This window comes from Mesoplodon bidens (assembly GCF_964165515.1).
Source record: "Mesoplodon bidens genome assembly, chromosome: 10".
In the NCBI taxonomy this organism is placed as follows: domain Eukaryota; kingdom Metazoa; phylum Chordata; class Mammalia; order Artiodactyla; family Ziphiidae; genus Mesoplodon; species Mesoplodon bidens.
In genome coordinates, this window is record NC_138172.1 from 85,479,929 (window position 1) to 85,505,224 (window position 25,296).

Genomic DNA, 25,296 nt, shown 5'->3' on the forward strand with positions numbered 1-25,296 from the left:
GACTCATTCTGCCCCTCACTGCCTCCCAAACCCAAACAATAACATGAGGTCTTTGGGTTTGGCTTCTTTAATTGAGCGTAACGCTTCTGGGGGTTCAACCGTGCCTTAGGCAGAGTCAGTGCCACGTTCTCTCGTGCTACTGAGTAGTGTTCCACAGTACAGATACACCATACTTTGTTTATCCCCTCACTAGTAATGGGCATTTAGGTTTCCACTTTGGGGCGATCATGAATAACACTGCTATCGACATTCACTCACCAGTCTTCTTGTGGACATATGTTTCATTTCTCTTGGGTTACACCTAGAAGTGGAATTGCTGGGTCATCAAGCAAATTTGTGTTTAACTTTTGAAGCAACTGGTTAACCAGTATCCAAAGAGGCTGCCCCATTTACACTCCCGCCAGCAATGCACGCGTTCCCATTTCCCACATCCTCTCCAACACTTATGTTGATTATAGGCAAACTACTGGCTCTGAAGTGGTATCTCAATGTGGTTTGAATTTGTGTTTGCCTGATGACTAAGGAGTGTCCCTTACTGCACTCTGGATTTCACATCCTTAGCAACTGGCATTTAACAACTACTAATTTTGTCCTGTCAGTAGAGAAAAATGTCCAAGTCCCTTCCATCTTAAAAACAAAAGCCAAACAGCCCTCATGTCTATAAAAGGTGATCTATATGGTTTCCACTTTGTTATAGTCACCTCTTTGTAGCATTCGACTAATAGAACAGTTGTTTTTCTGAAAGAAAAGACTAAACCCCAGAGAAACTCCTGTTGCAGGGATATGTATCCATTATTTTCAGCTTTGCCCTATAAATCTATGGGAGTGTCTTTCATGTGAACTAGTTTTCCAATTCAGTCTCAACCTTCCTTTAGGTTCACTACTTCAGATGCTGGGAAGTTCCTCTTCAAATGTTTGTTTGGATACCACGTGGGTATCTTTTTCAATGAAGAACAATGTCAATATCAGGAATAAAAAAGCAGAATTGAATGTCTATATCAGTATCTTCAGCTCAGTTTAATAATTAATCCTCATCAAGTATATAACATCACAAGATGAAAGGCCCTTATTCAACAATGCCGGAAAACATCTGCAACAGATAATGAAAACGAAGTATTCCCTCTACAGATAAAGCTACTTCATCTTAAACCTCATCCATCAATGTTCTCCTACTGTGAATTCAAACTCTCAAGTTTCACTTTCTAAACCTACTGACTCTTCCCTCTACTCACACAAACACTTTTAATGAAAACTTCTTTTGCCTCATCATGAAATCTAGTCCTTCAACTTCTCTCTATCCTTACATGCAAATCTTGTTAAAAATTTAAAAACATTTGTGATGGTCAGAATTGTAAGATGGTCCTCAAGATTCCTGCCCCCTGGTAAACACACCCGCTATAATTTCTTCAAGTGTGTGGGCAGACCAATGAATATGCTGGGATATTATGAATGTGATTAGGATACTAATCAGGCGACTTCGAGGTAATCAAAAGGGAGATTGGGGCTTCCCTGGTGGCGCAGTGGTTGGGAGTCCGCCTGCCAATGCAGGGGACACGGGTTCGTGCACCGATCCGGGAAGATCCCACATGCCGTGGAGCAGCTGGGCCCGTGAGCCATGGCCACTGAGCCTGCGTGTCCGGAGCCTGTGCTCCACAATGGGAGAGGCCACAACAGTGAGAGGCCCGCGTACCGCAACAAAAAAGAAAAAGAAAAAGAAAAAAAAAAAGGGAGATTGTCTTGGGTAGGTGAGCGGACTAAAAGAAAGTAGAGCATCAGAGAGATGTGCTTCTGCTGACCTGGAACACTAGGCAGACAGGTATGTTGTGAGAGGAGGGGACTACATGGCAAGGACCTGAACACAGCCTCCAGGTGCTGGGAGTGGTCCCTGGCAAGCGGTGAGCAATGACCTAGTCCTACAGCCTCAGGAAATTGATTCTGCCAACAACCAGTGAGCTTCAGGAAGACCCCGGGTCACAGATAAGATCACAGCCCCAGCTAACAACTTGATTTCTGCTTCATGACACTGAGAACCCACCTAACCTCTACCCAGACTTCTGACCCCAAAACACTGTGTCATAATAAATCTGTGTCACCTTAAGCTGCCACGTTTGTGGTAATTTGTTACCCAGCAATAAAAACAAATACAATAGTTTAAAAATAATATCCTCTTTCCGAGAAAGACAAATACCATATCACTTATATGTAGAATTTAAAATATGACACAAATGAACATATCTACAAAACAGAAACAGACTCACAGACATAGAGAACAGATATGTGGCTGCCAAGGGGGAGGGGAGGTAGGGGAGAGATGGACTGGGAGTCTGGGGTTAGTAGATGCAAACTATTTCATTTGGAATGGATAGACAACATGGTCCTATTGTACAGCACAAGGAACTATATTCAGTATCCTGGGATAAACCATAATGGAAAAGAATATAAAAGAGAATGTATATATGTGTATAACTGAATCACTGGGTTGTATAGCAGAAATTAGCACAACATTGTAAATCAACTAGACTTCAATAAAAATAATAAATAAAAATAATACCCTCCTTTCCATCTGTGTCACTTCAAGAAAAGTTTATCAGCTGATAAAACTGTAGCATGAGTATTTTCACAAAAGGGTGGAAAGAATTAGAAGCCAACAAGAGCCTCAGCAGCATTTATAACATAATTACAACTAAACTTGACACTATTTTTCAGGCATGGCTCAATTAAAACTCCCTAATCCTCTTACAGTTCTGGCATCAATGGTCACGTAAATGTAACGGTACCTCGATCCTCCAGTGGGTTTCCAGCAAGGTTAATCGTATGGAGTCCTGAGTTGGGATTATGCGCTAGAGCACTGGCCAGTTTCTGTGCAAAATCTCTGCAAGTAAACAAAACAGTCAGATGAAATAACACAAAGTATAAAACTGCTCAAATAAAAAATTTAAAGCTAGAATAGCTAGGGTGAAATCTAAAAAGAGAAAAGCATTCTTTACAATATTAACCTATATATCATATATTTGTTAAGAACCAACCTATTTACACTAGTTCATATCCTCATTAGAGAGTCTGTAAAGCCATAGCTAGAATATGGTTCATCTTGATTGGTCAAAACCTCATTCAAAAGGAAAAAGAAAATATATAATCGCCCCTTTAAAGACACACTGCAGGATGCTATTAGTAGTACTATTTGGCTCCTTCATGACTTAAAAAAACAAATCCTGAACTGAACCTGCTTTTCATGAAAAGTACAGTAGGCTATTCACTATCTCAGTTCTAATTTCATGCAATAATCATGAATGCAAAACTGATTGCCCTAATCACTGAATTTAAAGGCTACAGTTGCTAGCACTACATTTTAACAAAAGTCAAAATCACTATTTCAGGTGTGTTTAACGTAAAATAACGCACTAAGTGCTATGATTATGAAACTGTCAGCCCTCCTCACGTAGTAGCAGTAAAGTCTTTACTCCAGCAGATTCAAACTCGCCTGCCTCTGGTAAGGCTTGGGTATTGGCTACTGAACCACTAGATGAAGATTATTTAAGTGTGAATTTGAAAAGGGAGAGAAATGGCTAAAACAGCTCAAAACAAAGCAGTAACATCCTATGAAATGTGTTATTACTATGATGACCATTAATGATACCACTAAAAGCTAACACATAGCATCTATAATATGAAAGATACTTTTCTAAACACTTCCCATGTATTAATTCATTTATCCTTACTACCATATTCTATAAAGCAGGCATTATTATTATCTCCACCTTAAAGATGAAGAGACTGAGGCACAGAGAACTGAAACAATTTGCCCAAAGCCATCAGGCGTCTGGCTCAAGGGTCCATGCTCTTAACCACTATACTTATGTACCCTCAAAAATACCATGTGACACAACCGCAAAAGATGTTAGAAAATCCTTGACCTTCATGATAATGATGGAGAATCACAGGGACTATTTTTTAAGAAGGGAATACACTATACTCTATATGTGAGTAGCCTAACTTTTTTCTCAAAACTATATATTAATTTTAGAGGAAATGGCAAAATGTTTTAAAGCAACATGTTCATGTATTCAGGAAATACTCACGTTCTAAGTCCAGCGTTTTCCAACACCAGTTCTTCCAGTCGATTGGACCTACTCACCACCCTCAAGATCTGTTCGCAAACATCAGCGGACTATAACAGAAAATATTCTTTGACCATGTCATCAGTCTAAAAATAATCTCACTTTACTGTCATAAATCTATGCAGAAGCAAAGTTTTAGTTAAATAAATCATCCATTCAACAAACTATGACTCAACATCTACTACTACACACCCTCATGATGAAGGTCCTGGGAATACAACGTAGAGGACAAAGTCTCTGCCTTCAAGAGTGTACCCTCTGGAAGGCAATCAGACAAGAAGGAAATACACAATTATGATAGAAAAATACAAATATAGAAATAGAAAAATAGAAAGGCCATTTTTGGAAGTGCTATGGGCATACAGAGACATATCTCACCCAATCCTGGGAAAACCAAAAGGAATTCCCAAGAAAGTGATATCCAAAATAACGAACTAAAGACTGAGTGGTAGCAACAATGGTGATGATGATGATGATGAGGCTCTCTTTACTGAGCTAAGCCCTTTACGTGTATTTCATTATAAAACTGTTAATTAAGTATTATTATTCCCTTTTTGTAGATAAGAAAATTAGATTAAAGATGTCATGTACTTTAAAAGGGAGGCTGAATAACCACTTGATAATCGTTAGGTATTACGATGTTCCTACTAGTAATCTCTAAACTAGGGTAAGGTAATAAGAAAGACTTCAGTAATTAATGGTCTCATGTTAATAAACCTCATGTTTACAAAAATTATGTAGTTGTAAACTTATATCTGTCAAAATATTTAAATTCTTACGATATAATGTTAAATGAAAATGCATAATTAAAATAAAACGTTTAATAAAGATTACAACAATTGAAATAGGTAAGGGATGTAGCAAAAGTCTTGAGGGGACTATGAAAAATGAAGAGTTGTGCCCTGGTAGAATTGTGCATAATTTTTTCTTTTAAATTTTTATTTATTAATGTTTTATATTTACTTATATACTGCCTTATTCCAAAAGTAATTTAAGGTGGCTCCTGACCTTAAAATTATTTGGACATTAAAAAGTGATATTTAAATGTCACTATAATCTAGGGTCTATTTAAATCCTTTATATTATTTTAAAAAGAGAGAGAGAGAGAAATCATTTTCTGTGTCATGCATACAAATGTCAAAGCAGTTTCTTTTCTTAAAATGCCACATAAAAGTATTATAGTTCTTTGATTTATCAGATCATAAATACCCAACTGGATTAACCATTATGGGAACAGTATAAAATATAGCAAAAGTTCTCCAGTCAAGTAGCCTTTAGAAAAACTGACTTGGAAAAACCACCAAGTCACCCAGCATTTAAGGCTGTTACAATTCTTCTGTGCTGCTTGATCCCATTGGGTCTGTAACGTTGCTTTCACACTATTCCTGAGCTTCTAATGTGTCCCACAGATTGATGAGGGGAGAGGAAAATTAATTCCAAGTGACCCAATGCCTGCAATTTATATTATGCTGACAGTGGTGATTTTCAAAATGGTGACCCCTTATCAGTATAATTCTTCACCTTACAATATACAACCAGAGGAACTGGTCTTATTCTGTGTCGTCATGATAAAAAGTGATTACTCAGACATGTTTCTGCGAAGATTATTCTAATTTCCAGAAACAATCCATGGTATCATTACCATTCCAGGGCTACCTCAGGGCATCCAGAAAAGTAATTTACCAAAGCCAGGATGTGAAGCAGGGCTTTCATTTATCCATTGGGCATAGTTACTGTAATAAAAGTTTTTTTTTTTTTAATGTATGAAAAGTGTGTCCAACTTTTCTTTAAGATGCCAGTAGGGGAGAGGAGTAATAAGTCATTCATGATTACATTAATTTTGCTACTTTTTATAAGTGCCAACTACATGAAAAGCATTATTTGCTACACCAAAGAATATAAAGTGATGGACATTTTAAAGAGATACACGCACAAACCTAGATAACAAGTAAATATTACCATTAGGTAGTCTTCCCCAAGTGTCTGCTTCATGTTCAGCACTACATTTACAGATTCAGGGAAAAATTTTTTTAACAAATTAATACAATGACTCTCTAAGAGCTTGTATTTATTTAAAAATCAAATGTAGGACTTCCCTGGTGGTGCAGTGGTTAAGAATCCAGTTGCCAATGCAGGGGACACGGGTTCAAGCCCTGGTCCAGGAAGATCCCACATGCTGCAAAGCAACTAAGCCCATGCACCGCAACTACTGAGCCTGCACTCTAGAGTCCGTGAGCCACAACTACTGAGCCCGCACACCACAACTACTGAAGCCCGCACGCCTAGAGCCCATGCTGTGCAACAAGAGAAGTCACTGCAACGAGAAGCCCACGCACCGCAATGAAGAGTAGCCCCTGCTCGCCACAACTAGAGAAAGCCCGCGCGCAGCAATGAAGACCCAACGCAGCCAAAAAAATAAAAATAAAATAAATTTTAAAAACAAGAAAATCAACTTTTAAAAAAAATTTAAAAATAAAAATAAAATGTACAGTATAAAAACTAGAAGAATCACTATAAAATAACAAATGAACTAATCCAATAAAATAAATATGAAAATTTGGAACTAAGAGGAACCACGTATGTTATCCAGCCCAACCATATCATTTTTAAACGATTTAAAAAGACCCAATGGGGCTTCCCTGGTGGCACAGTGGTTGAGAGTCCGCCTGCCGATGCAGGGGACACGGGTTCGTGCCCCGGTCCGGGAAGATCCCACATGCCGCAGAGTGGCTGGGCCCGTGAGCCATGGCCGCTGAGTCTGCGCATCCGGAGCCTGTGCTCCGAAAACGGGAGAGGCCACAACAGTGAGAGGCCCACGTAATGCAAAAAATAAATAAATAAATAAATAAAAAGACCCAATGATGCTCAATGACTTGTCTAAATTCTAAAACTGAGAGCGGTGAGCAAGACCTCAATTCTACTGCTAATTTAATGAGTCCAGAATCTTGGTCCTAATTGCATATTCAGCATACCTTCAAAAAAAAAAAATCTCTATATCCCTCCATTTAAATTTAGGATACTGACTGCTAACTGGCTTCATAAGTTCAGCATAAAGCATATGTCATATTTTTCCTGTGGTACCTTAAGCTCAGGAGACTTCTACTGAGCAAGCAGCAATCTTAACAACCCAGAGAATTAACAACCCAGAGAATTCATATAACTTGAGAGGAGGTTACTTCTTTTTACACTTCATGTTTTAAAAAATTCACAGAAGGTGTAATGCCTTCCTTTGCCTCAAATAGACCAGGTGTTAGAAAATGTTTTGAGACTGCATACTGTAGAAGCCATCAAAGGGGAAAGTATCGTTTCTTTCTTTCTTTTTTTTTTTTTTTAATTTCTCTTTTTGGCTGTGTTGGGTCTTTGTTGCTGCGTGCAGGCTTTCTCTAGTTGCGGCGAGCAGGGGCTACTCTTCGTTGGGGTGTGCAGGCTTCTTATTGCGATGGCTTCTCTTGTTGTGGAGCACGGGCTCTAGGTGCACAGGCTTCAGTAGTTGCAGCACGCCAGCTCAATAGTTGTGGCTCATGGGCTCTAGAGCACAGGCTCAGTAATTGTGGCACACAGGCTTAGTTGCTCTGTTGGCATGTGGGATCTTCCCGGACCAGGGCTCGAACCCGTGTCCCCCTGCCTGGGCAGGTGGATTCTTAACCACTGCGCCACCAGGGAAGTCCCTATCATTTCTTTTTAACTTTGAGTGACAAACATGGAAGAATTGCTAGTCTTCTTTTTGAAAACTTGCAGAGAGATAGCCCAAAGACCATTTTTCATTTTTAAGTACCAAATATTAAAACTATGCACATTTGCATTTTTATGTTTAAATCTCAGTTAATAGGTAAGCAGTGAGGGCAATCCTCAAATCCTGTCACTCCACTTCCTGCCATCCCGGGACACCCAAGAAAGCATATGAACACTTACATGCTTTGTCTGGCCAAGACTGAAAATAATTAGGTGCATGTTTTCTTCCCTAAACATCTAAGGCAGTTAAAAGGAGATGCTGCCTGGGAGGAATAATGACAGAATGGCAGCACCGGTGGCCTGGTACTAATGATTTGGGACAACTTCCAAAAGTGGGATATCCACAACCTCCTCATAGCTCTCTTGTGCCCCATTTTGAAAATCATAGGCTTAGGTGAATGTCTGAATGAACCAGGAAAACTGACTTGGTAGCAAAGCATTGTTCTCTCTGATCCCACAATCCCTGGGCTAATCTACTTCTCATTCCTCAAAATGGCTCCCTTCGTGCACCTGGAATCTCTGCTGGTTCAGTCCTGCAAATGGTCTCATCCCTGCAAACAGCAATGAGAGGCTTCTGTTCCCAGGTCTCCCACCACGGCTGTCTGTTTGTTCCCTGGGAGGTCACCATCCGTACCTCAGTCATCACTGACCTCAGACACCACCACCACCCCCGGCCATGTAGCTGATACAGTTTCCATAATTCACACTCCCCCATTTGTTCATTTCTCAGCCTCTTTGCTAATCTGATTGTGACATGCCTGTAATACATTAGGCACTGTTGGAATTTCTATACACATTATTTACTCATCTCAATAACCTGCAAAAGTTATATTGCTATGTCCATTCATTCATTCAACAAACTCATTTGACATCTATTTATTAAACCAATTTTTACTGTGTAGCTATTGAGACACAGATTCTGATAAGACATGAGCTCCAACTAGCTCACAATAATAGGGACGCAGGAAACAGAGGCCCTGGAAGGTCAAGTAATGTATCTAAGGTCACACAGCTTTGTAATAAGAGTCAGAATCTGAAACCCAGATTTCTGGGTTTCCAAGCCCACACTCTACTGCATTGGCTCTTAATAATCCCCAAATGAGTTCTGCCCATGCTCATACCTATAACGCCTTAAGCCACTCACACTCCAAGCAAGTTCAGAGAACCAGCAGGCTGGCCGCCAGCAAATCTCAACCCTCCACTTTCAATAGATCCATGTCTCAATCCAAATCCTATCTCTTCACTTTTAAAATCTTAAACCCCCAGTTTCTATGACCTCTGAAAGTTGGAGGCTTGAATGTAAGAGTCTCCAATAAAGCAACATCTAAATTATCTTCTGTGCTAAAATGAAGCAGCAGAAACCTAACTCATGGATAAGCATCTGTCCATATGGCTGCTTTGAATTTTCAAAAAAAAAACCAACAGAGCATCTTATTTCCAGTAGTAAAACAGACCAAAACTTTGGCTCCCCCATGCCTTATGAAAACTAACAGATTTCACTTTGCTTACATATAAATCTGCCCAAAAACTCATCTAGAAAATTAATGTTAACTATCATAATTAAACCAGACCAACTCTACCTTAGTAACGTTTTCCTAAATTCTCAGGAAGGGAAGCTTTGTGGAGATGGAATGCAAGATAGGAACATAAAACCTGCTATCTGCAGCTGTGCAAATGTAACTTTAATAGTCTTTGCCAACAGAATGAGTGTGTACTGAAGCCTCCACTAAATGTGTCTTTCTGTTCATCATCTAAAATTGCCTGAAGCAGCTGAAAACATGAGGAAGTACTTCTCTGAAGCATCTCACATTACAAACTTTATAAAATGTTCTGCAGATCATTTATAAGAAAATATCCCCCTAAGAAATAACATGTATGCAGCTCACCAGTGTGGTAGAAAAACAAATGTGGGTTGTGTTTTTATATAATTATCAGGTTTTTGAAATTCAGCAAAGCTAAGCAACATCTTCAATTACTCACCAGTTTTAGATCCTTAGAGGACAGCTTAGTGAACCACTGATTGTATTCCAGAGCAGCAATGATAGGTATTAGGTCCCTAGAAGCAGAAATAACAAAATACATGAAAGTGCTCTTACAGTAGCCATATTGGCGCTTGACTTTTTAATCCATGACATCCCAGTTTACCTGTTAATTTCTATTATTTATAAGCACAACATTCAGCTATATCTATTTTGACCCCCAGACAACAATTAAATTCTCTAGGACAGATCTTCAGGATGATGTAAGCAGAATTGTTGAAGGTAAATTACCTCTAGGGACTCTGATTCCTATTTCCAAAGAAAAAGAGGTTGGTAGCAGTGTTTGTTTGAAGAACCTCCTTACTCTAAGAGAAATCATATGTATAATTCCATACTAACAGGTCCTATTCCTTTAGACTGCTCCTTCATAAATTCTTTCACCATCAAGTATATCATATGCTCTCTAGCTAGAGGAGTTTATACAGCAAGCAAGGACAGTATCTAGCCTGATAATAAGTGACATCGGATGGGATCCCCAGTGCTTACTGGCAAGCATCCCACAACCATTTGGTACCTTGCTTGCAGTCCTTAGTACTGATTATACACATGAGATAGCCCAGGTGCTTTTTTTGTCTTATGCTTCATACAAGTTCTTCAGTCATAGAGTGAAGCTATTTGTATCAGAGATCTGCCACCACACTATTTTTCCAGCCCCTAACTCATGCTCAAGCCAAAAAGCAGACAATTCACTACTCACCAAGCATATGCAATTTCACAATCAGAGTTATCTTTTACTAGGGGGGAAGAAGGGTGGGGGGAAGGAATAGTTAGGGAGTTTGGGACTGACAGGTACACACTGCTATATTTAAAATGGATAACCAACAAGGGCCTACTGTATAGCCCAGGGAACTCTGCTCAGTATTATGCAACAACCTAAATGGGAAAATGTATAACTGAACCACTTTGCTGTACACCTGAAACTATCACAACATCGTTAATCAACTACACTCCAGTATAAAATTAAAAGTTAAGAAAAATTTAAACATTAAAAAAACGCTGTGTTCAGCTACAAAAATCCATGTATCTTTCAATGCCTGTATCATAATCCTCTCCTCTATTAAGTTCCCCCAAGGTCACCTCAACCAGCACAATATTTATACCTCTACTTAGCATTTATTTTATTGTCTTATAGTATAGTTTGATGCTTAAACATCTATTCCTTATCACCCCAGGTTGTAAGTTCTTTGAAAACAACATCCCTGTCTATTTCAGTTTTGTGGCTTCAGGGAGGCCATATCAGTTTTATCCTCAGGGCATGACAAGCAGCAAATGAACAAATTTTTACTGAAATAGAAATGAAAGGCAAAAGGTAGAAAGAGAACTGAAAATCACTACTATTTCAAGCTTCAAGGTACCAGGCCCCATGCTAGGCACTTTACATTTAAATCTCAAACAACAGCTCATCTAGGAGGTATTATTGTTTACATTTTACAGATGAAGAAATAGATGCTCAGAGAAATATAGTGAAACTAGGCCCAAGGGGCAGAACTACAGTCGAAGCCCAGCCTCTGAAGCACGTGTGTGTAGTTTCATCAGATTTGCTTTAAAAGGTGAAATGAGCATCCACAGGTGTTAGAGAAAACGCCAAGGAATTAGTCTTAGTCATGTGGTTCCACGTGCCATCTTTTCCACCAAAAAGCCTCTTTATTAACTTTGCTAAGTTTTAGGTTAAAAAAAGAAGCTTCAGATTAAAAAACAAAAACAACAACTCTTTCCATAGTTGTTTTAGGGTCTCCACTCTCTCATCTCTCTCCACCGACCAAGGGCTCAGAACAAGTCCCGGCATTTCTCCATGATGTCTAATGCAGCTTCTCTAGGAGTGAATTCCACCTTATAATACAGGGCCCCCCAAGCCCACGGTATCTGAGAGTCCTCACCTGTACTTCCCCATTCAGGAACTATGGCAAATCATTCCCATCTCATCTCCTTTTGTGGATTTAATGTCAAGTAGTGACTACACTTCAGAACCTCTTTATTGTGTATTTTGTTCTGTCACTTGATGTGACTTGAAGGACAGCTGGCTGTTGTCATAATGAATTCATTTTCAGGAGTTGAAGGGCACATCATTAATAGAACCAGGTTTCACATTAATGCAGTGGGTAGGACAGCATCATCTCTATATATGACATGCAAAAACCTTGAAAATAATATTCTGGTACACTAAAAGTCAAACCTAACACTTAATGACACCAGAAATGTTTGGAGTACAATATTAAATTTTAAAAATATACAGCGTTACAGGTGCATACTTGTGTGATCAGAGCCAATGAGTGTAATTGGTAAAAACTACATATAAAATGATAGATATAAATGCTCACAAATATAGACACTGTGTTTTGTTTTTTTTTAAGAAGTATAGCAAAATGTTACGAGAATACCTTGCCTGGGTGGCAGCATTAAAGATGATATGAATATTTTTCTAACAGAATTTTTGTACTATATTTTTAAATTTATCTATAATGATCCATATTCATAATCTAAAAGAATCATAAAAGTAAATGTTCTATGGATGGTGTAAATAAAATCTTATTATAGAAAAAATGTCCATGAAGATGATGGAGACTCGTGTGTGCTGGCATGGTCTGCCCACCGTGTTTCTCTAAATTATGTTAATGCCTAGGCTTTTTAGTGTTAAAAATAAAAAAGGACAAACATATACCGTAATCATTCAATAAACATTTATTTAGTACCTACTAAGTCCTAGGTAGGGATATTAGGGTCTGAGGGTTAAGTGATGAGTAAGGGCAGCTCTCCAGTGGTGGAGAAAGACCCCTCCTCAGCTATCTGCAGCACCATGGGAGACATGCTGAAAAGGCAGCATGTTCAAAGTGCCCTAAGAACACAGGAGGACATAAGCACTTCATCCTGGGGCAAATGGGGAAGGGTCCACAAGGCCTGAGAGATAGGAAGGGGCCAGCCAGGCAGGGAAAAGGGAAGAGAGTATTTCAAGTAATTAGGAAGAGCATGTGCAAAGGCATGGGAACTCGAAAATGACCAGCAACTCCATCCATTCACAGATCCAGCGAGTGCCACCCACAGTGCATGAATCGCTGGGTTGAGGCAACAATGAACACAGCAAGACAGCCCCTCCCCTTGTGATACTAACCGCCCAGCACAGCCTAACAGAAGGCTCAGAAAATAAAAGCAACTCTAACAGAGTGAAATAATCCCTCTGGCATAGGGGGAATATGAAGTACTACTGTGCAAATAAGAGAGATGTTAAAAAAAAAAAGCAGTCACAAAAGATTCTTACAGGAAGTTAGCCTTCTACATGAGACACATCACCATCCCAGAAGAAATGGTCAACAGAGTAATGTATGGCTTAGTCAAAGAGTTTTTATATCTGACGCCAAAAGCAAAGAAAAAAACATTGATACACTGGACTTTATCAAAGTCAAAAACTCTTGCTCAGCAACAGATGCTGTTGAGAGAAGGGTAAGACAACCATATTCTGGGAGAAAATATTTGCAAATCCCAGTTCTGACAAAGGACTTGGTATTCAAAATGTATAAAGAACTCTCAGAAGTCAGTAATAAGAAATAATTAACTCAAGTTTTTCAAATAAACGGAAAGATCTAAACAGACACTTCATCAAAGAAAATATACTGAAGGCAAATAAGTACATGAAAGATTTTCAAAAGTATTAGCCATTAGAGAAATACAATTTAAAGCCAAAATAAGATGTCACTACAAACCTACTGAATTGCTCAAACAAAAAAAAAAGTGACAATATCAAGTGCTGACCAGGATGCAAAGTGACTGAAACCTCATACACTGCTGATGGGAATGCACATGGCACGCTCAAGGTGGACGACAGTATGACAGTGGCTTATTAAGTTTCATGTACATTTACCACGATCCAGCAACCTCAATTCTGGGTATTCACCCAAGGGAAATAAAAACTTTTATTTACACAAAAACTTACATATTGGGTTGGCCAAAAAGTTCCTTTGAGTTTTTCCATAAGATGTTATGGAAAAACCCAAACAAACTTTTTAGCCAACCCGATAGTATTGCTGATAACAGCTGTATTCATAATTGTCAAAAACTGGAAACAACACAGAGGTAGATGTCGTCCAGTGATGCTGTGTGACACCAGGTTAGAAAAGGTAATAATATGGCTGCTGCTTAGCCCATTCTCCCTGTCTCCCTCCTCCTCTGATTTGGTCCCCCTTAAATAGAAAATACACAAGACACTACATAACTAATTTCATTTCTGAGAGTTCATTTTCTGGGACGGCTTTCTCAGAGCACAGTTATCAGTGAACACATAAGCAAATCTTGGATAAATACTCAATTTGCATTCACATGCATCTCCCAACTGCCGTGCTGATGTCACCTAACTGCAGAGAACTCCCTGCACTTCCCTGATGGGGGGTCTGTGTCACTCAGGAACAATTCCTGCCCATGTTTTCACTAAGTACTGCTTATATTACATAATGATTATATTACACAATGTAGAAAGCTTTCCAAACACCCGTGCTAGTCATCTGGACTGATTTTCTCAGGGTGGGAAGTGGTTAACAGCTTTTTGCCATCAGTTCATGGCATTTATTGTATATCCCACTATGGTTTGCTTTGACTTCCTAAATGACTCTTCATTACCATGTGACTTCTGATCTGAAGTTAGCCTTGAAGAGTTACAGCCATTGAGGGAAGCCTCTCCTGAGGCAACCTCACAACACAGTATTCTCATGTATGTTCTCATGTGACACTTCTACCATTTCCTTAAAATGGAAGCAAAAACCTTTCAAGACTCCAAACCCTGAAAAGGAAGAGCCAGTGCAAATATCCTGGAGGGCCACATGGCAGAACTGTTTCTTATACTCTGCTGAACAGAGACAAGACAGTTCCTACCCCGTAACTTTCTACTGACGTAAACGTACTACATATAGAGTTGGTTTGCTGTTGTTGTTCGTCCAGCCTCTAGTTGGGGTTGGTAATAAAAGTTGGGATCCTTATTTCTCATTTCAGCTGACACCTTTGAATAATTCAAACTTTCCCTTAAAACTCAAAAGAACCAAGTTTTTCGCTTTTATCTTTCTAGAAGAAAATACCAGCATAAAACTGACAAGTCAGAAGCAACACAGAAAAGACCATAAACTACTCTCTGAAATATCTAAAATTTTCTGTAATGTAGGGATTGTGTAACTCTAATCCTTTTTCTTTCAATTAAGAAAACTGGTCACTTAATATAGTTGTTCATTTAAAAAGAGGGCAAATCTTGTAGGATATAAAAATAGCAAGTAGTTATTTAAACATTTTTATGTACTAGCACGAACTGTTTTAAATACATTAATCCATGTAGTCTTCACAGTAACTCCAGGAGGGAGGCACTGTCATTAACACCACTTTATAGATGGAGACCCACCCTCCTCTCCCAAGGCACAGAGGTTAGCGAGCTGCCCATGGTCACAAAGTGAGTCTGGACAGAGACAGGATTCAGACCCAGGCACTGTGACCTATGATCTGGTTGTCTTAACCACTGGGCTATCATCTCTCTAATGGGTCAGATGCCTTCCATATTGTCAAGAGTCTTCAACCTACTCTACAGGGGAATCCAGGGTGGCATATCCATGGGTTTTCAAATCAAAAATTTCAAACCCCCTCCATTACATCCAACCAACCACTTAGTTTCTAATTTGAAAGCCAACACTAAGAAGTATTCTGAGGTGATTTCTTAAACAACGATTGTCCTCTTATTCCTTTGGACATCAAAAATAAACTAATATCTGGGGGCTATTAAAAGAAATTAAAATGCAAAAACAAAGAAGTTGGCAAGCAATTTGGAGTCTAAATCACTTGTCAAATTCTTTGCCACTCTAGATTCTAGATAATCTATTGAATTAGAAGTTCTCACCTGATCTTTGTGATCTAGATGACTTCATAAGAATTCAATTTTTCCAGTTATTATTTTTGGGCCAAATTTCCCTCCTTACTCTTTCGCCCCCGCCCGCCTCCTCCCTGAAACTGTAAAAACACTGTGACTTTCAAAGAGTGTGAAATACTCCAGGACAGTGTTAACGAACAAAAATGACTGACAGATTGGAAGGATGTCTAGCAGGCCCCATAATCTACAATGCAAGAAAAGCACAAAGGTACAGAGTAATAATCCAATGAACAACACTGTGATTATCTGAGTCTGCCCACATACCACAGGATTGAAGAGCTCCCCCCAATAAATCCTACAAACATTTAAAGGCTCGAAGGAAGTGTTTCATGCAAGAATACAGAGTTTTGCCACTCTCCTGCTTTCTGTGTGCACCCAATGAAATATGCTCTGTAGTAGAAAGGCTGGTAAAACTCAGAACCACAGCAGTCTGTTCCTGATGTATTCATTTGATAGCCTTTCTGGGGATAATTTAGACTTTTCTCCTTTATATCTAGTTTGAAAATGGGAGTGGGAGAGCTTTAAAATTTTTTAAATGTCATGGATACCAATCCTGCCTGATGTGCTAATTTATATAGATGTATGTTGATGTTCTGGGACATCAACATATAAACGCATACGTCTGTATAAATGAGCCGATGAGTTGGACCGCTCACCAACTAACTCTGTGACGATATGACAACCTGAAACACTTCCCCGATGAGGACATGCCAGAGGCCTAAAGGGGTATTCTCTAAATTTTTTGATCGTTCTCTCCTCACTGAAAAGTATCCTGAGCACACATCTCCCCCAAATCTGTGTGTTAATCTATAAATTATATACATGTGCTACTATATTAATATATTAGGCTCAGTAAAAAAAAAAAAAAGCATACTCACACACATAAAATGGATAAGAAAAAAATAAGCATAAAACAAGTTCTACTCTTTTCTCCACATTCCTCAATATATCATCATTTACTGTGTTCACCATACAGTCCATCTGACCCGGGCTGGAGACCACTGTTTTACAGAATTATTTACAGAAATTTAGGAATGGAAATAGAAGCTAATGCTTCTGATTCCACACTCCAAACAGCACTTCTTCCTTTTTAAATGAGAGCAGGAATAAAGAGAAGGAGCTTAGATTAGGAAAGAAGTATACCAGTGCCTTCAGGACAACCTTGACAAACATGAATCCACACTCCAAACTCTTCCCTGAAAGCATCAGGCACATGAATGTCACCTTGAGGAGTATGAAATATGACAACACAAAAACATGAGTCTGAAGGGGATGAACTGCTGGCTGGGCTCTCATGAGCCAAGTTTAAGCTCGATGATGCATGTCGCGGAGGCTTTAGAGGAGGGAGAAGATTAGCTCCTCTTAAAAATCTTCAGGGAACAAGAAAAATCGATGTAGTTAAAGCTATATATTCTCTTCTCCTCGGCACCACTACCTCTAACCTCATCGTTCCCTGCCACTCCAAATTACAGTGTAATTACATTTTTAACATGTCAGCTCACAGGCCACTGAGAGATCCCATGAGAAGTATAACAAAGCCTTCTTCAATCTGTGTCATCTTTTCGGCCCACTGATACCTAAACTAGAATAAATTTTAAGAATACACTTAAATAAAATGTTGGAAGCTATAAGTAATAACTGAATGGGCATTTTTCCAAGTACTTCCTAATTCCTGTTCTCCTCCAGAGACTAACTGGATGGATCCAGGACGACCGCTGTCATCCTCATACCTGAATGCTTATTCAGCAACAACAGGGTACCTGGCCCTACATTTAATTCTGATAGAGCCATAGTTCGTGAGTTAGAATCAATTAATTCATTAATCAGTTACAGCATTCAAGTTGCTTATAAATCTGCCTTGAAGTTCCTGGGCAGACCCTAAGCGGTCTAGTGAGGTAGCAGAATATATAGGAACAGAGAGGCTGGTCTACAGTGAAGAGAGAATAGCATGCTGGATGACTCCTAAGAAGCCTCAATACGATGTATATGCTTCTCTATTTCTCAGTACATGAGGCTCTATAGGTCATGTGATATAACATGTATCATACCACTGGGCATGTCTCTGAAGAAGAGCAGATCCCAGGCAAATCAGAGGGTGAGGACATTAGTAAGGTCTCTGTGATGAGAACAATGACAAGGGCACTGCCCTGTCCCCAGATCTGCACCTTCTTCTAAATCTGTCTCCTATGTGTGATGATGGGGTCACACAGAAATTACTGTTTCTTCCATCTCTGCGCTCCAGATGATAAAGCTGCCAAGACCACGTTTGGTCCTCCCTGTTACTAGACCTGCAACATAAACATCAGTACCACACACATGACCCAGATCTCCCACTTTGTATCTGAGCTGGTCCTAGAAAACGGTAGTTACAAACCCCTGGGTGCAAAAAGACAATGAACTGGGCGAGTGAACTGAAAGAAACAGATGGAATTGCATAGGAATCCAGACAGGATTTAGCCCTGGATTGGAGTAGATAACGCAGAGCAAAATTGGGTGCCATTAGAGCAACAACTGCCAACTTGAGTATGGGGAAGAAAGTATTTTAGTAATCTGATAGATTCTTAACACATTATTGACTGGGGGATTTTTGCAGAAACTAACACCTCTGGCTGTAATATATCTCTGGTCAAAAATGTGTTAAAAATTAATCCGCTCAGCCTCCCAGGATTCCGATCTGCTATCCTAGAGCAGTTCAGTTTCCCTTGAAAAACCTTCACTCTGAGCCACTGGTCTGACTGCAGAGTATCAGGTCATACAGTGTGAACAAGATAGAGAGAGCCCAGCCCCCATGGAACTTCCATCCTGGGAGCACTAATGATTTCAAGGACCCTTAAGTCATCTACCTCTGATGACTAAATGCAATGGGGAAAAAGAATGGAATGAAAAATACAGCTTTGGGCTTCCCTGGTGGCGCAGTGGTTGAGAGTCCGCCTGCTGATGCAGGGGACACGGGTTCGTGCCCTGGTCTGGGAAGATCACACATGCCGCGGAGCGGCTGGGCCTGTGAGCCATGGCCGCTGAGCCTGTGCGTCCGGTGCCTGTGCTCCGCAGCGGGAGAGGCCACAACAGTGAGAGGCCCACGTACAGCAAAAAAAAAATAAAAATAAAATAAATAAATAAATAAATAAATAAATAAAGCTTTGCATGATGGACAATCAGGGGAGCTTTCAGACTGACTATATGAAATGTGTACAGCTTTCTAGAAGGAAGTCTGCTGAAATGATCAGGTTCAGGGACATCAACGTATAAATGCATGCAGAATCTCATTTTAATTGTAAACAAAATTGCTTATTTGTATCTGAATTATGATCAAATAGAGATACATGGGAGCCAACAGCCACAGTGGGAAAAGTCATCAGTACATATGAGAACTATTGCCCCTATTTTCTAACAAACTCCAGCTCAACACACGGCCCATTTAATCTCTCCTCTTGCACCTCTAATTCCTCCGTTCTCTTCTCCCTAACTCATACCCAAATGAGAAAAATACAAACACGGAGTGTTGTAAAACCTCTCAAATGACCCTCATAACACTCAAATTGTGCCATTATGAATCCTTCCAAACTACTGGGCACAACCTTCCGAGACTGAACCAGAAAGAAATAGGAAATATGAACAGACCAATCACAAGCCCTGAAATTGAAACTGTGATTAAAAATCTTCCAACAAACAAAAGCCCAGGACCAGATGGCTTCACAGGCAAATTCTATCAAACATTTAGAGAAGAGCTAACACCTATCCTTCTCAAACTCTTCCAAAATATAGCAGAGGGAGGAACACTCCCAAACTCATTCTACGAGGCCACCATCACCCTGATACCAAAACCAGACAAGGATGTCACAAAGAAAGAAAACTACAGGCCAATATCATTGATGAACATAGATGCAAAAATCCTCAACAAAAGACTAGCAAACAGAATCCAACAGAACATTAAAAGGATCATACATTATGATCAAGTGGGGTTTATCCCAGGAATGCAAGGATTCTTCAATATACACAAATCAATCAACATGATACACCATATTAACAAAATGAAGAAGAAAAACCATATGATCATCTCAATAGATGCAGAGAAAGCTTTCGACAAAATTCAACACCCATTTATGATAAAAACCCTCCAGAAAGTAGGCATAGAGGGAACATTCCTCAACATAATAAAGGCCATATATGACAAACGCACAGCCAACATCGTCCTCAATGGTGAAAAAATGAAACCATTTCCACTAAGATCAGGAACAAGACAAGGCTGCCCACTCTCACCACTATTATTCAACATAGTTTTGGAAGTTTTAGCCACAGCAATCAGAGAAAAAAAGAAAAGGAATCCAAATTGGAAAAGAAGAAGTAAAGCTGTCACTGTCTGCAGATGACATGATACTATCCATAGAGAATCCTAAAGATGCTACCAGAAAACTACTAGAGCTAATCAATGAATTTGGTAAAGTAGCAGGATACAAAATTAATGCACAGAAATCTCTTGCATTCCTATACACTAATGATGAAAAATCTGAAAGTGAAATTAAGAAAACACTCCCATTTACCACTGCAACAAAAAGAATAAAATATCTAGGAATAAACCTACCTAAGGAGACAAAAGACCTGTATGCAGAAAACTGTAAGACACTGATGAAAGAAATTAAAGATGATACGAACAGATGGAGAAATATACCATGTTCTTGGATTGGAAGAATCAGCATTGTGAAAATGACTGTACTACCCAAAGCAATCTACAGATTCAATGCAATCCCTATCAAACTACCAATGGCATTTTTCACAGAGCTAGAACAAAAATTTCACAGTTTGTATGGAAACACAAATGACCCCGAATAGCCAAAGCAATCTTGAGAAAGAAAAACGGAGCTGGAGGAATGAGACTCCCTGACTTCAGACTATACTACAAAGCTACAGTAATCAAGAAAGCATGGTACCGGCACAAAAACAGAAATATAGATCAATGGAACAGGATAGAAAGCCCAGAGATAAACCCACACACATATGGTCACCTTATCTTTGATAAAGGAGGCAAGAATATACAGTGGAGAAAAGACAGCCTCTTCAAAAAGTGGTGCTGGGAAAACTGGACAGCTACATGGAAGAGAATGCAATTAGAACACTCCCTAACACCATACACAAAAATAAACTCAAAATGGATTAAAGACCTAAATATAAGGCCAGACACCATCAAACACTTAGAGGAAAACAAGAGAAAGAACACTCTGACATAAATCACAGCAAGATCCTTTTTGACCCACCTCCTAGAGAAATGGAAATAAAAACAAAAATAAACAAGTGGGACTTAATGAAACTTAAAACCTTTCGCACAGCAAAGTAAACCATAAACAAGATTAAAAGACAGCCCTCAGAATGGGGGAAAATATGTGCAAATGAAGCAACTGACAAAGGATTAATCTCCAAAACATACAAGCAACTCATGCAGCGCAATATCAAAAAAAAACAAACAACCCAATCCAAAAATGGGCAGAAGACCTAAATAGACATTTCTCCAAAGAATATATACAGACTGCCAACAAACACATGAAAGAATGCTCAACATCATTAATCATTAGAGAAATGCAAATCAAAACTACAATGAGATGTCATCTCACACTGGTCAGAATGGCCATCATCAAGAAAATCTACAAACAATAAATGCTGAAGAGGGTGTGGAGAAAAGGGAACGCTCTTGCACTGTTGGGGGGAATGTAAACTGATACAGCCACTATGGAGAACAGTATGGAGGTTCCGTAAAAAACTAAAAATAGAACTACTATACGACCCAGCAATCCCACTACTGGGCGTAGACCCTGAGAAAACCATAATTCAAAAAGAGTCATGGGGCTTCCCTGGTGGCGCAATGGTTGAGAGTCCGCCTGCCGATGCAGGAGACACAGATTTGTGCCCCGGTCCAGGAAGATTCCACATGCCACGGAGCAGCTGGGCCCGTGAGCCATGGCCGCTGAGCCTGCGCGTCCGGAGCATGTGCTCCCCACGGGAGAGGCCCGCGTACCACAAAAAAAAAGGTATCTATATTAGCATATAATAGGTTTACTAACATTATTTTTAAAGGACTTAATAAACGTTTTGAGTTTTAATTTCCAATATGATAAATACCAAAAGATAAAACCCATATGAACAATGCAACCATTTTTAAGAATATGAAGAGATCCTGGGACCAAGAACATTGAGACTGGATACTGTAGGCCTACCTACTCTTATCTCATTCTACGTACAATTTTCTGTTTTTATCGGAAAATATTTACAAAATAAAATATCTTCCATTTATGTTTCTCAGGGCACTTCTTCATGAGCTACACAGGAAACATCTTGCCTAAATGGGAGGATGACATTCCCTCAAATATAGGAAGAGGGAGAACGGCTCTAAGCAAGAGAAAACTGCCTGTTCCACAAAAAGGAATCAAATCTGAGCTTGAGAACTGGGGGCTTTAGGCTTTAGCCACATCTACAGACATAGCTGAGCCTGCTTCACCATCCACCGTAGACCCAGGCTGTGCACAAAGGCCATATCCATCCAGCACACTTTTTCTTTGCTCAATTCAGTTGGCCAGAACTCTTTGGGGACTCTGCTACAACTCTGGACTCCCTGCCAGGTAAGTGGAAAAATAATTTGAAATGGTATTTTGGGGGCAAGATGATGGTGGTAATAAAAAGAGGCAACCAACCTCTCTACAATTCCAATCGTCCAAATGGCATGAAAGGTACAGCTGGAATCTCAGATTTCTCTCTCTGCATTCCAAACAGAGAGAAAAGATTTCTCAAGCTGGGATTCATTGCGATGGAGCTATCATATCTACCCACCTAAAATATGTAGCAGCATCTCCAGGGTTAAGGAGATAGGCCAGGATAGATGACCAGAAAGACTTGCCAGGGGCAGGGACGTGGGGTGAGAGGGGAGTTGCAATGCTCAGCTTTATCAGGTATCAGAATCACTTTGCTAGGTCTGCTCTTACACAGAGAAGGGGAACGGAATAAAGTTTCTTCTCCGGGGCCTGATCACACAAGCCACAGCCCTAAATATAGTAAAGTCGACATCTTAAAACCTAAAAATCTCTCAAATAACTTGTAACAGGCTTCAGCGTTTTATTATCATTATCATAAGGCAGATACTGGCAAACTGATTTCCACCAATATATGCATATAAACCCTAGCCATCCCCAATAAAGGAATTGTAAACTCAAAGTCATTTGTTAGGATTTTAGCATAAAGTTCCCTTATAGAAAAATGTTCTAAATGGCAATTAGGCAAAATAGTACTGTATTTTATATACAGGGTAGATTAAATAGGTGTGTGGGCTGGCATAAGAACCTAAGAATTAAATTGTTTCCACAGTTTATAAGTGTAAATCCTGGACTTGAGGTACATTCATGCACCCCCATCCCAAACCAGTCATAGTGATAAACACACTGGAAACTCTTACTTAAAAGGCAAAATTCAGAGATTCTTAGGTTCTCCTGATTCCCCTTATAAAAAAAGGATTCTCTGGAGATAATGTACACTTACAAGTACTGACAGACAAGGGCAGCTCTGAAAGCAAAATCAGAAGTGAGAGAAAGGAAAGAAAGAAGCTTACCTGTGGTCAAGATGACTGAAGTCTTGTAAATTCAATTCCCTGGTGTCTTGTGTCAGATAAATAGTATCCACATCCTATTTGAAACATAATTCAGTCATATAAACAGTCCCCGTAGAGGATCAGGGAAGCAAAAGAGATGCAAAGAAAATCAGACAATGACACAGGCAGATTTTTATGTAATCTGAGGAAGGAAGATTTTAAGCAAGCAATGAATGGTGGGGGGAAAAAGAGAGAGAGAGCGAAATAAGCCAGTCAAATACTGGAATATTCTCCAGGTGTGTGTGTGTGTGTGAGAAAGTGTGTGTGTGCATGCATACAGATACACTTACCCATTGTACTTCTTCCCTGTATGAAAATCCAAGCCAGTCACAAACACAGGCATACATCTGAGAAAATCCACCTGAATTATACAATAGAAATGTGACAGGTTTTCGACTAAATGTTTTTGAAGTTAAAATTTAAAAGCTTAAATATGGCCGATGTTGAAAACGCTGATTATTCTCTCCTTTTGGGAAAACAGCAAAGATTCTCCCCCCTGTTCTACAGTAAGTACATAGCAGGATACAATATAGCTTAAATATAGGATGTTTTTCCACCAATCTAAAGTCTGTGCGGTGCTAATTACACCTTAAAAGTAATTGTACCTTTACGGTAGCACACTAGGAATAGACTTAGCTTCCTGGCAAAACGGCAGCCATCCAGCCACTTATTTTTTGGTTTTAAAATGCATGCTCACCACAGGGGCCCTGCTCGGCCACAGTCTGGCTGTCCCACAGAGCCTGGAGACTGGCCAGTCGCTCAGATGGCTCCATGCAGACTTTTTTCATGATTCTCCTGTAAGACCAACAAAAACAACGATACATTTCAAAAATCAAGTTTTCTGAAATGCACTCAGAAATTTATTTTGTGATACACCATTATTTTTTTTTAAACAAAGATGGGTTTCGGGACTTCCCTGGTGGTCCAGGGGTAAAGAATCCGCCTTCCAGAGCAGGGGATGCGGCTTCCATCCCTGGTCAGGGAATTAAGATCCCACATGCCGCGGGGCAACTAAGCCTGTGCGCCGCAACTACTGAGCTCACACACCTCAACTAGAGAGCCCGCGTGCTGCAAACTACAGAGCCCATGTGCTCTGGAACCCACACACCACAACTAGAGAGAAGCCCAGGCACTGCAACAAAAGATCCCGCATGCCTCAGTGAAGATCCTACGTGCCACAACTAAGACCCGACGCAGCCAAAAAAAAAAAAAAAAAAGATGGGTATCACTTCAATTTTGGTAAATATAATTCTATTTTTTGAGTACTAGGAGCTGGAGAGCTATAGGAACTTAATAATAAAGCCCTTTATTTAACGCCCATTTGTAAGCTAAAGGTATCTAACAACATAAATATCCTCCATGTTTAGTTCTTTCACAACATTAGATTTTATTAGAATAGTTAGAAAATGGTGTGTTCCACTCAATAAATTATCTAATTTATCTAATAATAATTTATTAGATTATGTGTACACTAAATATAAATTACTAATTTTCAAGGAATTAAAGTACAGACCTCCTCTTCTGTCCTTCCATGGTACAAATGCCCATCAAGAAACTGGGCATTTCATATTGGAAGAGCTGTTCCTTTTACTATCTCTTCCCCTGGACTACAACTCCTAGGGAGCCTGTGCTTTCCAGAGCCTGAACACAGTTCAAATCAGTTAGCAAATAACGTGTGATAGGGAGGGGATGACAGAGGAATCTAGGAGCTAAGTGGGAACCAGGTCACAGTGAGCCTCAGAGGTCAAAGGAAGGGGTTGGGATTTTATTCTCAGGGCCATGAGGAGCCACGGAAAGGCTACACAGGGAGTATAAGATGATCAGATAGTACTGTACACAAACTTCTACAGGGGAGGGGGATAAGCCGGGGGCAAACTTGGGAAATAAAGA

The 25,296-nt window shown here is 39.7% G+C and overlaps 1 protein-coding gene across 3 annotated transcripts in view; it reads right to left on the minus strand.

Moving 5' to 3' along the window:
- CARMIL1 (capping protein regulator and myosin 1 linker 1) overlaps window positions 1-25,296 on the minus strand; it is a 317,704-nt gene that overhangs the window by 142,341 nt on the left and 150,067 nt on the right. For all 3 annotated transcript variants that reach the window (XM_081245158.1, XM_081245157.1, XM_081245156.1), the window contains exons 6-11: window positions 24,104-24,201; window positions 23,697-23,767; window positions 23,368-23,441; window positions 9,831-9,906; window positions 4,080-4,168; window positions 2,778-2,872 (exon numbers count right to left, since the gene is read on the minus strand). In XM_081245158.1, coding sequence (XP_081101284.1) covers window positions 2,778-2,872; window positions 4,080-4,168; window positions 9,831-9,906; window positions 23,368-23,441; window positions 23,697-23,767; window positions 24,104-24,201 — 503 coding nt within the window. The remainder of the gene's footprint in view (window positions 1-2,777; window positions 2,873-4,079; window positions 4,169-9,830; window positions 9,907-23,367; window positions 23,442-23,696; window positions 23,768-24,103; window positions 24,202-25,296) is intronic.